Here is a 13,711-nt window from a genome sequence, read left to right as displayed (position 1 = left end):
AGATTATGTGGAGGACATTCCTACCAATGCTAAATCAAGTTATTTTACAAAATGAACGGTACATCCTCCCTCAGTTTATCTTTTCTTTCCATGTGAAGTATTCTGAATCCCTGGGCAGACGAGCAAAGAGAATGATCATTTTGCTGGTATATAAATAGTGATGCCTCCCCAGCATCACCTCCCACCCTCCTCACACTCCCCCTGCTGCCAGAGAGCAATATTAGAACTATTCCCCTTCTCATTATCGATGGAAATGAACTGGGCTTGGGAATAGAACTGCATCAGCATTTACAGATATTGCAAAAATAGGAAACATGCTTAACTGTGAAGAAAACTGAATTACTTAAGGAGAACTTGGACAGTTTGTAGATTAGACAGATTGGTATTGGGTACAATTAATGCTGCAAAATATGAGGTAATACAATTTTGATGGGAGAGAAAAAGGATATACAGACCAGACAGTAAAACTTAAAAAGGAGTAGACACGCTGGTAGACTAGGGATTCAGATTCATAAATCTTTAAAAGTAGTAGTTGAAAAAGCTGTTAAAATATATGGGAATCTAGGTTTTATAAATAGGTGCATAAATTACAAAGGCAAAGATGTAATATAAAACCTGTATAAATTATTTATTCAGGCCACAGTTGGAATATCAAGCCCCTTTTTGGTGCCCTACTTTAGGAAGGATGTCAAGGCCATTAAGAAGGTGCAGAGGCTCATGTCAGCCAAACACTCAGTAAAGAATTTTAAATATATAATGTTCTGAGAAATCCTCAGGATCTCCCAGCCCTCTCTGTATATTGAGTTTCGGTATCATTTCTAACCTGATTGCTCTTAATTTCCCAATTAATTCTGTTCCATTAGCCCTTCTCTCTCCCAAAAAAGTTAAGCTTTCCTCCACCACGTCCCATTAAATCTGTTTTCAAAGATATTGGAACCAATTTGAATCCAGTGAAGTCTGTACATTGTAACTTAAAACAGCAGTAGAAATCTAAAGAAAATTTGTAATATAAACATACACTTTATAATTTATTAAGTATAACATCAATGGGAGTTTCTCTAAGGCAACTTCAGTTTTATGTATATATAATGTAGCTAATGGTATTTAAGAGTTTGCAAACTATCCACATCACTGCTATTGAGTGACCTATCACATTGTGACAGTCAGAGCAAAAATGATTGCTGAGCAATAATGGTACACACTGAAAACATTGTTTAATATCAACTGAAATAGAAACAAAATCAGTGATAATTATATTCCTCCAGCTGCAAATCACAATGCCAAATGTTGAGAATCTTTTCTTGCACTACTCTTAGATGGTGATAGATTTTAATAGCTGGCTTTTACTAGCAATGATTCATGATAGTTCATTACCATTTTCTTATTAGCCTCCTGCTGTGGGGATATTGCAGTTGGTTGAATGCCTTTTCCATCATTATCCAGGTTTCTGTGGATGATAGCTCCTCTAATGGATAATGGAGAACAGTCGCGCTCGCTCTTTTTTAGGCAAAGTTCTCAGAGAATTTCCAGAATAAATATTGAAAGTGTTTTGATGAAGTCTTTGAAAAAGGTCTCTCAGAAATTCGCATAGAATGTCTCAGAGGTTTTCTTCGAACCTCCAACAGTTAGTGAACAGTAAAAGGTGATGTACCTTTAGGTAGTACTGAACATATTCCACAGTGACTTGTTTAGTCCCAATAAGCTGTTAGCAGAAAGCATTAGTTCAAATTCTGGCCATCAAAATGTGATGCAGCCATTAACAATCCTCCAGACAGCTATTCTGAGCACAAGCTACAGTTCATTTCCCAAGATGGTATCTTGCACTAAACACAGGCTAAACTGATGTTTCAAATTAAGATCTCATCTTGGACATTTCAGAAGCTAGTTAGCACCTATTGCGTCTGTGGTAAATCGTCCTCACCCCACTAGACCTCTCTCCGATAGTTATTATAAAATGCAACGCACAGTTAAGGAAAACTAAGTAATAAAAACACAAATCTGTTTGATAAAAAGCCTTTCACCTAGCAAGTATCCATGAGAGGGTGATGGGAAGCAGCCTTCTTGAACTACTGCAGTCAGTGAACTGAAGGTACTCCCACATTTCTGACACATATGAAGTTTCAGGATTTTAGTCCAGCGACCATAAGGAGATGATATATTTCCATGTCCAAATTTTGACTTGTAAGATATCTTGGAATGATGATGTTCCCTTAGACCTGTTGGTTGGTACAATCCATAAATTTTAGAGTAGCTGCCAAAATAATCTTGGCAACTTGTTAAAGTGCAACCTGTAGATAATGTACACTGCAAATATGCCACCCTGGTGTTGGCTGTGGTGCACATTTAGGCGAGTAGATGAGATGCTGATCACACAGACTGCAAATTTATCCTGATGTTGCGTTTCTTCAGTGCTGTTGCAGCTTTATTCATCCAGACAAGTGGAGAGTACTCCTCCACACTTCTGATTTGTGCCTTGTGGATTGTAGTATATCAGTGTTTAGAAATTGCAAATTGCAGGAGTCTGCAAGCAGAAACAGGGTCTGAAGAAGCTTGTGCACGTCCAGTTCTAGTCTGTCTTTGACTGCTTCTGGTCCAAAGAGCCTCGCACTGGCAATGAGGATAATGAAAAATAAGAAGGTATTTTTGGAGGGTTTTGCAGAGAAAACAGCATTTTAAGTTGCATGTAGGATTTTAAGCTGCAGAATTAGAGAAGCACTCAGGCTCTTTCAAAGACATGCAAGCTCAGACAAACAAAAGGAAACGTTTTACAGACAAGTTTCAACATTATTGCTGACAAAAATGGCATTGTCTGTGCCCAAACTACGAACCTTTGCAGTTCAGTAAGAGCCAGCATCTGTATTCCCATGTTGAAAAAAGTGGCCATATCATATCAAATCTTTTTGATACGAAGTTGTTCAACTTTGAAGTAAATTCCAGCACATGATTTAGGCTTCACTTCAAAGACTTCTGGAGGCACACTGAACATCAGTGATGTCATTCTCATCTTTGGTCATGCTGAACGTGAACTTAAGATATGCCTATTTGCATGCCTGCAACATCTTAGAGCATATATTCACTAAAATGATTTTAAGAGGTGTGGCATATTGCATGAAAATGTTTCAAGTAAGATTTCATTTAATTTATTTGATGGATCATGCCAGAAAGCTGGAGAAAGATGCACAGGATCACAATAGATTAAAATAAATAAAATAAACAAGCAAAGGAAAGGCTGAAATGAAGAAAAACAAACTTCCAGATCTGGGTCCCAGCAACCATTTTGCAAGATTCCCAAGTCTTAATAACTCTGTGAAAACCAGTCTCAAGTGTCTGCAGCAGGACACTTGGGTCAGAGTGATCATGGTATCATGAGGTATAGCTTAGTAATGGAGAACAGCTAGGAGCAATCTAAAGTAAAATTTCTAAATTGGAAGAAGGCTAACTTCAAAAAGTTGAGAGGAAATCTAACTGATAAAATGGACGCAAGATTGTGGGGAAAAATTGTAATGGAACAAAGTGTGACCTTTAAGGAGATGGTGTTTCAGATGGGGTACATTTCAACAAGAGCGAAAGGTAAGGGAATCAAAACCACAGCTCTTCGAATGATGAGGAAGATAGAAAATATGACAAAACAAATAAAGAGGATGTTTGATGCATGTCAGGTGAATTCTTCGAGTGAGAACCAGTTCAAATGCAGTACGTTGAGAGGAGAAGCGAAGAAGAAAATGAATGACCAAAAAAAATACAGGAATCGAATGGCAATTAATATAAAAGGGAGCACAAAACCTTTCTACAAATGTGTGAAAAGTAAGTAGATAGTGAGAGCTGGGGTGTGGGGTGAGGGTGATGTATGCTTGGAGGTGCAAGGTAAGACTAGGATACTAAATCAGTAGTGTGTATAGGTGTTTACTAAAGGAGAGGGTACTGAGAAAATATTGAACCAAGCAGAGATGGTAGAGGTAATAGATGGAGTGAAAATTGATAGCGAGGATACACTGAAAAGGAAGAAGAGTGGATATGACTTCTTGTCTGGATGGTTTGCATCCCAGTTAGCTGAAGGAAGTGGGAGTTGAGACAATGGAAGGACTTATCATAATATTCCACTCTTTGTCTAGGTACAGGGGGATGTGTCAGACTGTTGGAGAGTAACCAATGTGGTACCCTTATTCGAGAAAGGGTTCAAGGATATTCCTAATAACTACAGTCCAGTCAGGTTACTATCAGTGGTGGGTAAAGTTTTAGAAAAAATAATCATGGAAAAAGTCCAACGGCACTTGGAGAGGTTTGAATTAATTAGGGAGAATCAGCATCGCTTTGTAAAAGGCAGATCATGCTTAACTGATTTAATTGAATTTTTTGATGAAGTAATGGAGAAAGTTAATATATGGAAAGCAATGGATGATGTGCATAAGGTTTGACAAAGTAGCACACAGAAGGTTGAATAGGATGTTAAGTGTCAACTTGGATTTAAAAAAATGGCTTCAGGACAGAAAACACCGAGTTGTGGGAAATGATTATTTCTTGGAATGGAGGGTAATAGTGGTGTTCCCCAAAGGTCACCGCTAAAATCACTGCTTCTTTTGATATGTATACATTGCTTGGTTATTATAACAGAGTAAAATTCCAATATTTGTCAATGATGCCAAACTTGGAGGTTTGGCAAGCAGTGAGCATGATATCAATCAAATACAACAGGCCAATGAAATTTAACACAGAAGAGTATGAGGTGGTAGAAGGGACAGGAAGAAACAACATGAACTAAATGGCACAATTCAGAAGTATTTACTGAGACAGATACTTTTTTGTGGGGGGTGGGGTATGTGCATAGATTCTTGAAGGTGGCAGCAGACATATTGAGATAATAGCTAGAAAATCATATGAGGTTTACCAGGATGTTGCCTGGTATGGAGGGGCTTGGTTATGAGGAGAGATTGGGGAAACTGGGGTTGTTCTCCTTGGAAAGACGGAGGATGAGGGGAGACTTAATAGAGGTGTATAAAATTATGAAAGGCATAGATAGGGTGAACGGTGGGAAGCTTTTCCCCGGGTCGGTGGTGACGTTCACGAGGGGTCATAGGTTCAAGGTGAAGGGGGGGAGGTTTAACACAGATATCAGAAGGACATATTTTACACAGAGGGTCGTGGGGGCCTGGAATGGGTTGCCGGGCAAGGTGGTGGAGGCGGACACACTGGGAACGTTTAAGACTTATCTAGACAGCTATATGAACGGAGTGGGAATGGAGGGATACAAAAGAGTGGTCTAGTTTGGACCAGGGAGCGGCGCGGGCTAATTGTTCTTTGTTTCTCGTTTCAAGGCTTCATTCTATGATCATCTTGCTGGTGCCAGTACAGAGCGAGACTGCGGATAGTTGGGAACCTGTCTCGGGGGCAGGGAATTCATATGGTGTTCGTGGAAGTGGAAATGAATAGGGTTGGGAAGCATTTTCCGATCAGGGCCAGTGTGATCTCCTGGACTCGTTTCGATCGCCTCAGGGGGTCGGAGAGGAATTTCCCAGATTTTTTTTTCCCCATATTGGCCCTGGGGTTTTCACTCTGGGTTTTCGCCTCTCCCTGGAGATCACATGGTCTGGAATGGGGGGGTAGGGGTGAGTTAATAGGTTGTGATGAACAAAGCATCATAGCTGTGAGGGACAGCTCGGGGATAGGATATTAGTATGTAGATAGGCTGGAAAATTGGGCGGGGATCCTGGATTCAGGATTCAATCCTGGACTGGGGAGCGGCGCGGGCTTGGAGGGCCGAAGGGCCTGTTCCTGTGCTGTATTGTTCTTTGTTCTTTGTTCTTTGAGATTTCAGGCTCCATAAATAGAGGTGTTGAGTATTAAAGCTGGGAAGTCGTGGTAAACCTTTCTAGATCTCTGGTTGGGCCAGAACTAGAGTATTGCATCCAGTTCTGGTCATCACATTTTAGGTAGGATGTGAGTATCCTTCAGAGGACGCAGAAGAAATTTAGCAATGGTTTCAGGGATCAGGGCTTTTAGCTGCAAGATGAGGTTGGAAAAGCTGAGGTGGTTGTTCTTGGAGCAAAGGAAATTCAGGGAGGTTTTATAGAGGCATACAACATTATGACAAGAAGATTGCTATGAGATTGCTGTGCCTCTAGTGATGATCTTTGCATCATCAATGGAGACGGGAGAGGTTCCGGAGGATTGGAGGATTGCGAATGTGGTTCCATTATTCAACAAAGAGAGAAGAGATAGCCCGGGAAATTATAGACCAGTGAGTCTAACCTCAGTGGTTGGTAAGTTGATGGAGAAGATCCTGAGAGGCAGGATTTATGAACATCTGGAGAGGAATAGTATGATCAGAAATAGCCAGCATGGCTTTGTCCAAGGCAGATCATGCCTTATGAGCCTAATTGAATTTTTTGAAGATGTAACTAGACACATAGATGAGGGAAGAGCGGCGGATGTAGTTTATATGGATTTCAGCAAGGCGTTTGATAAGGTGCCTCATGCAAAGCTCATTGAGAAAGTGAAGGGGCATGGGATACAAGGGGACATTGCTTTGTGGATTCAGAACTGGCTTGCCCACAGAAGGCAAAGAGTGGTTGTAGATGGGTCTTTTTCAGCATGGAGGTCGGTCACCGGTGGAGTGCCCCAGGGATCTGTTCTGGGACTCTTGTTCTTTGTGATTTTTATAAATGACCTGGATGAGGAAGTGGAAGGATGGGTTGGCAAGTTTGCTGATGACACAAAGGTTGGTGGTGTTGTGGATAGTGTAGAGGGATGTCAGCAGTTGCAACGAGACATAGATAAGATGCAGGACTGGGCGGAGAAGTGGCAGATGGACTTCAACCCAGATAAGTGTGTGGTGGTTCATTTTGGCAGGTCGAATAGGATGAAAGAATATAATATTAAGGGTAAGACGCTTGGCAGTGTGGAAGATCAGAAGGATCTTGGGGTCCGGGTTCATAGGACGCTCAAAGCAGTGTCGCAGGTAGAGGCTGTGGTTAAGAAGGCGTATGGAATACTGGCCTTCATCAATAGAGGAATTGAGTTTAGAAATCGGGAGATAATGCTGCAGTTGTATAGGACCCTGGTCAGACCCCAATTGGAGGACTGTGTCCAGTTCTGGTCGCCTCACTACAGAAAGGATGTGGAAGCTGTAGAAAGAGTGCAGAGGAGATTTACAAGGATGTTGCCTGGATTAGGTGGCATGCCTTATGAGGATAGGTTGAGAGAGCTATGTCTTTTCTCCTCGGAGAGGCGAAGGATGAGAGGTGACCTGATAGAGGTGTATAAGATGTTGAGGGGTATTGATAGAGTGGATTCTCAGAGGCTTTTACCCAGGGCTGAAATGGTTGCCACAAGAGGTCACAGGTTTAGGGTGCTGGGGAGTAGGTACAGAGGAGATGTTAGGGGTAAGTTTTTCACTCAGAGGGTGGTGAGTGCGTGCAATCGGCTGCCGGTAGTGTTGGTGGAGGCGGATTCGGTAGGGTCTTTTAAGAGCCTTTTGGATAAGTTCATGGAAGTTAGTAAGATAGAGGGTTATAGGTAAGCCTAGTAGGTCGGGACATGTTCGGCACAACTTGTGGGCCGAAGGGCCTGTTTGTGCTGTAGCTTTTCTATGTTCTATGTTCTAAAACCTGTTCCCATTAACTGATGTTATAAGGACTTGGGGGCACAGCTTTAAGAATTTGGGCAACAGATGCAGGGGAGATGTGAGGAACAATGTTTTTACCCAGTGAGTGGAATGATCTGGGAATCGCTGCCTATGGTCGTGAAAGCAGCAACAATGAATCATGTCAAAAAGAAATTGGATTGACACTTGAGGGAAATAAATTTATGGGGCTATCAGAAGAGAAGAGGGAAATGAGACTGATTGGATTGCTCTACAGATTCTGATCAAGACTCAATGGGCTGAATACTCTCTTTCTGTGCTGTAATTATTCAATGACTCCATGATGCCAATAATTGGGCTTGGTCACACTGTTCTTGCCATTTTTTAACAGCCGACTCATTATCTGACGTAGACACTAGCTTCTTGCCAGCATAATAACATTTGCTTTTTACATTCTTACAGAAAAGAAAGATGCTGTTGCTGCTATCAAGCCCAAAGCGATTAAAAGTAGGTATTTCACTCTAGTCAATAAAACAGAATTAATTTTGATTTTAACTGATGCTCTTCACCTGAAATTGTACTGGTATAATGTCAATTAAGATATGTTTGGGGTCCTTTGAACTGATTTAGGTCAGTGTTCAGATGCCATGGATGCTCAGATTTTAGATATTTAATCTTTATTTTGATTTCCAGATAACTGGAGCAAAACAAGAGATAATTAATTTCTCTATTAAATGTTGTTAGCGTTAAATGGGCTATAAGGAGCACGGAACATTTTGAATCAATTATTACCTTCAGTGCCAGTGACAGGTGACAAGTTTGAACATAATTTAGGTAATGTAATTGGCCACTTTCCTAATAGTTCCCCATCCTCATTTGCATTTCACGAAGTTAAAACTTTTCACCCAAATTATTTTTCAGCATATACAAAGGACTGTTGCAAAATGTTGACAGAAGTACAGATGAGCCAAATCAGTAAAGCCATTTTTAAAGAATACCATTTCTAGTCAAATAAATACACAAATTGGGAATTAGTATCCAGTGCGGTGTACAAGCTTAGTTGACTGAAATGGACCAAATTAATTTATTACGGTTCTTTCTGTACGTCATTGAAGAAAATTATTATATTGAATGGAGTGGTGGGCTATACAGGAACTGATTTTCCTAAAGTTTTCACCAAGGAACAGCTATTTCCCCAAACAAAAAGATATTGGAAATAATATTGTACACCACTTATACCAAGTTTCATAGAATCCCTACAGTGCAGAAGGAGGCCATTCGGCCCATCAAGCCTGCACCGACCATAATCCCACCCATGCCTTGTAATCCCAAATATTTACCTTGCTAAACCCCCTGACGCTAGGATCAATTTGGCATGGCCAATCAACCTAACCCGCACATCTTTAGACTGTGGGAGGAAACCGGCACACCCGTAGGAAACCTATGCAGACACTGAGAAAATGTGCAAACTCCACACAGTCAGTGATCCGAGGCCGGAATTGAACCTGGGTTCTGGGGCTGTGAGGCAGCAGTGATAAACACTGTGCCACCATGCCTCTTTTTCAGCCCCATTCTCATTGGAATTTTTGTAGGGATAGAACAGGGATAGAACAGGGATGTCTCTAAAAGGTGCAAGCCTACATTGCCTAAGTAATGAGGCAGCAAGGGCATTCCCAGCCATATCCCAATTACCTCACATTGCAACCCAGGAGCTTCCAGAAAGAGGATCATCTCATTTCTCAGAAAGTTGAGTCCCAATGAATCCCAATGAATTACAAGCAGTGCAGCCCTTATAATGAGTAATTTCTCTCTTCTCTGAACCCAGTGGATCTTTCTGGAGTTGGGCTAATTATAATTTAGTGACCAGCTTAGTGAGGTATTTCTGCTCCCACTGGGTAGCCCAGAACAAGCAAACTGTGATAACAAGCATTGGTGGGTTCTTCACTGTCATGGGATGTGATAACCATGAAAATCCACAGCCTTTCTATCATATTCCCAGTACATTGTTTGGGACATGGTAATGGCTGAATCTGAAAATATGGATGGGTCAAATTCTTTCAGGGTAAATACATTTTTGAAATATAAACAGAAAATGCTAGAAATACCCAGCAGGTCAGACAGCATTTGTGAAGAGAACAACAGAGATTCATTTCATGTTTGTGACTTTGTGCCAGTTTGACTGTTGGGGCAGGCTTATCATTTTACTTGACTGGAACCCAGTTAGAAATGGGGGGGAATCGGCCCTCGTACCTCTTGACAACTAGGATACTCGTGAAAACCCTTGACGGTGTTGGTAATGATGCAAATAATCTTTAAAAATCCCATATAATACAACTTGATTAAACAGAAACATTATATTTTATGTAATGATTATTTTTGTATGTCATTGATTAATTAAGGTAGCACAGAATTTTTTGAATGCATTTTTCACTCTTGCATAGTTGTGTGCTACTGCAAAAGGGCAATTTTGTTCCAGTGGCTACTGTTTGTATCAGCATTAAAGCCACATCCAACAATGTACTACAATGTAAGAGTAGGTTATCCGTAAGCTAAGTGTAAGTGACTAATTTCCACATCAATGCTCTTGCAATCTCAAGGTACCCTTGCATTGCCTAGTGCCTAGTTTCTATTGACATTCTTAATGAGGGATTCATTGATACAGCATCAAACTGAAAATAGCAAGGAACCTATTGTTATGTTACTTACATGTTATCTTAATGTAATTTTAATGCTCCTGTTTGTTTCAGGACAGAACTTCCCATTATCATTCCTTATGTCCATATTCCCAGGAAATGTACGTCATGTGTAAAAGCAGGAGATAGCATGGTGGTGGTGGGTTTCGGCCTCATTTTCCTCTCTGTAATGCCCCAGGACCTGACTCACTTGGGATTCGAGAGACACGAATACTAGCCCCAGTAAATAGTTTGAAATCATAAACCTTGCCTCTGGCTCGACTTTGTAATCGTTATACATGTGAAATAAGCATCCAGTGTTACAAGACATTGAAAGACTTTGAAGGACATTGAAAGGACATGTTCATGTGAAGATAGGCATTTCTTCACTGTTTTCTCAATTTCTCCCTCTTTGATACCTAAAGTCTCATGAGGTATTATGCCAATTATTCATGTGTTGTTTATTCCAAATGCATTTTTGAGTGCAAAGGAAATTAAAGAAAATAGGGATAGTGCAATAAGATGGAGTTGAGGTAGAAGATCTGCTATGATCTTGTTGAATATCACTGTGGGTTCAAAGGGACAAATTGCCTACCGCAGTTCCTATTTCTTAGACTTCGCCAAACTTAGCCCTTCAGCCATCATATTTTCAGGTGGAGGGAGTAGGACAGATGGTAGCCCACCCCTGAGCTGTCCTCCATAATATGGTGGGTGAGTAAGGTATCAACCAACTCACCGATCCTTAGACCTATTTAGGCTCTCTAAGTGGCCAATTAATGGTCAGTTAAGGGCTGTTTCCACCCCTGCCACATTGATACATGAAGCTGGGGAAGGTGGAATTAAGGAGGCCAGCTGGCTACTTCACCAGATCAGGTGAAAAAGTTGGCAGCAAGGAGAGGAAACCTCCTTTGGGATGTGCCCTGTGCTCAACTGCCCCCTTCCCACCCAAGACCCCACCCACCATTGTGATTCCTCACCAAGCCTCCAAAACCCAACCCCTACTTCCTTCCCCCATTTTCCTAGGGTCCCCAACCAAGGACTCTAGACTTACCTCTGTCCGCCATTGTTCTTTTCCTTGGGATTGCTTGGAGCCACAACAACAGCCACTACTGAGTTCAGGCACTGCTGGAACAACTCACCAGGCAACCAATCACATTGCAGTGAACCAACATGCAAATTTCAAAAGACATTCAGTACATAGAGTTTAACCTGCTGTGTTTCATTTCAGTGATGCATACAAGTGCAAAACATTTGCTTTAACTGTGTTTCTTATTGCAGTTCAGTGCTGTTGTAATGAGTTTACTTTGAACTTTAGTTTACTTTCAGGAGTGGGGAGCCGGGGGAGAACATCCTTTCTCTCATGAGTGCAAGTCCCATAGTTATCTCATTCTTGTTAATGCCATCCCCAGCGTGTTATCAGTGCAGGGCAGCCTTCTTAAAAAGTTGATCAGCTAGTGATCAGTCTTTTGTCAGAAGAGGGTGGGGTAATATTCCCACGCATAAAATTTGCCCCACTTATTACCGGCAACAATGAGTTTTCCGTAAAATAGTGTCTTCAGGTCAGAATACACAAGAGGTGTCTTGTGTCCATCTGCAAGTACCCACATCCATACACATGCACACAGCGGGAGAACCTGTTGGTTAGTTCAAGTACTCTGGGCAGTACTTATGATCATACAAAATAGGAGCATAAGTAAGCCATTTGGCCCCTTAAGCCTGTTCTGCCATTCAATAAGATCATGGTTGATCTGTTTGTGTTTCATGTTCTGCATTCCCACTTGTCCCTGAAAATCTTTTATTCTCTTGCCTAATGAGAATCCATCTACCTCTGCCTTAAAAATATTCAGTGACCCACTTCTACCACCTCCAAAGTCACAACCCTCAGAGAAAGAAAATCGCCTCATCTCTGTCCTAAAAGGGTGACCCCTAATTTTACAACAATGCCCCCTAGTTCTGGACTCATCCACAGGAGAAACATCCTTTCCACATCCACCTTGTCAAGGTCATCAAGATCTTTAATATTTCAACCAAGTCACTCCTTATGCTTTTAAACTCCAACAGAAACAAGCCCAGTCTATCCAACCTTTCCTTCTAAAACGACCCGCTCATTTCAGGTATCAACCGAGTAAACGTCCTATGAACCACTTCCAGTGCATTTACATCCCTCTTTAAATAAGGAGACCAAAACTCTGCATAGTATTCAAGATGTAGTCTCACCAATTCCATGTATATATGTAGCCTTTGATGTGGCACCCTTTTATCCACAGTACATGTTACTCCTTCAAAGAACTTCCTAGCAATTGTAATTTCAAGTTCCCCTCTTCCTTCTACTTTTTGATTTACAGCTATTTCTAGAATGTTTTTTGTATCCACTGTAGTGAAGACAGAAGCAAAATATTTGTTCATTTTCTCCACCATTTCCTTACTATCTATTATTAACTCCCCATTGTCACTCTCTAGAGGACCAACACACTTTTTTCATTTTTAAATACCAGCTGAACTCTTGCTATCCATTTTTATATTTCTAGCTATCTGCCTCTCATATTCTAATTTTATTCTCCGAATTGATCTTTTAGTCATTCTCTGCCGTTATTTATATTCTGACCAGTCATCTAACCTACCACTTATCTTTGCACAGTTGTATGCTTTTTCTTTAAGTTTGATGCATCCCTTAACTTCTTTGGCTAACCATATGTGGTGGGGCTACCTCTTAGAATTTTTCTTTATAGTACGAAGGTACTTACTTTGAATATTCTGAAATATCCCCTTAAATGTCTGCTTCTCTATCGATGAATCCCCTAGCCTGGTGTCCCAGTTCACTGCAGCTCGCTTAGCTTTCATTCCCACATAGTTGCCATTATTTAAGTTTAAAATACTAGTCTTAGGCCCCCTCCTTTCCCTTCAAACTGGACATAAATCTCAATCATATTGTGGTCGCTGCTACTTAGGAGTGCCTTCATTCCGAGGTGATTAATTAATTCTGTCATATGACACAATTCAATATGATATATTACCTGCTCTCTGGTTGGTCTCAGAATGTATTGCTGTAAGAAACTGTCTCAAAAGCATTCTATGAGCTCCTCATCTAGGCTACTACTGCCAATCTGATTTTTCCAGTTTACATGTAGTTTAAAATCAACCATTACCATTGCTGTCCTTTTATCACAAATGCCCAATATTTATTCTTGTACACTTTGTCCTACATTGTGGTTACTGTTAGGGAGCCTATAGACCATTCCCACTAGTGACTTCTTTCCTTTACTATTCCTCATCTCCACCTAAACTGATTCTACATCCTGATCTCCTGAACATCTCCAACTATTGCATCAATACCATCCTTGATCAACTGTGCTACCCTCTCTATCTAGTTTCCTATTCTTCTTGAATGTCATATACCCCTCAATATTTGGGACCCAATCCTTGTCACCTGCAGCCATGTCTCTGTGATGGCTATCAGATT

General features: G+C 40.9%; 1 protein-coding gene across 50 annotated transcripts in view; it reads left to right on the top strand.

Moving 5' to 3' along the window:
- The window catches only part of trdn (triadin), a 452,817-nt gene that overhangs the window by 197,334 nt on the left and 241,772 nt on the right, over positions 1-13,711 (top strand). For all 50 annotated transcript variants that reach the window (XM_078212798.1, XM_078212806.1, XM_078212805.1 and 47 more), the window contains one exon: positions 8,042-8,086. In XM_078212798.1, the coding sequence (XP_078068924.1) occupies positions 8,042-8,086 (45 nt within the window). The remainder of the gene's footprint in view (positions 1-8,041; positions 8,087-13,711) is intronic.

The sequence above is a fragment of the Mustelus asterias genome, chromosome 5, assembly GCF_964213995.1.
Source record: "Mustelus asterias chromosome 5, sMusAst1.hap1.1, whole genome shotgun sequence".
Classification (NCBI taxonomy): Eukaryota; Metazoa; Chordata; class Chondrichthyes; order Carcharhiniformes; family Triakidae; genus Mustelus; species Mustelus asterias.
Note: the sequence above shows the minus strand (reverse complement) of the source record. Positions and strands in the feature narration are given on the sequence as shown.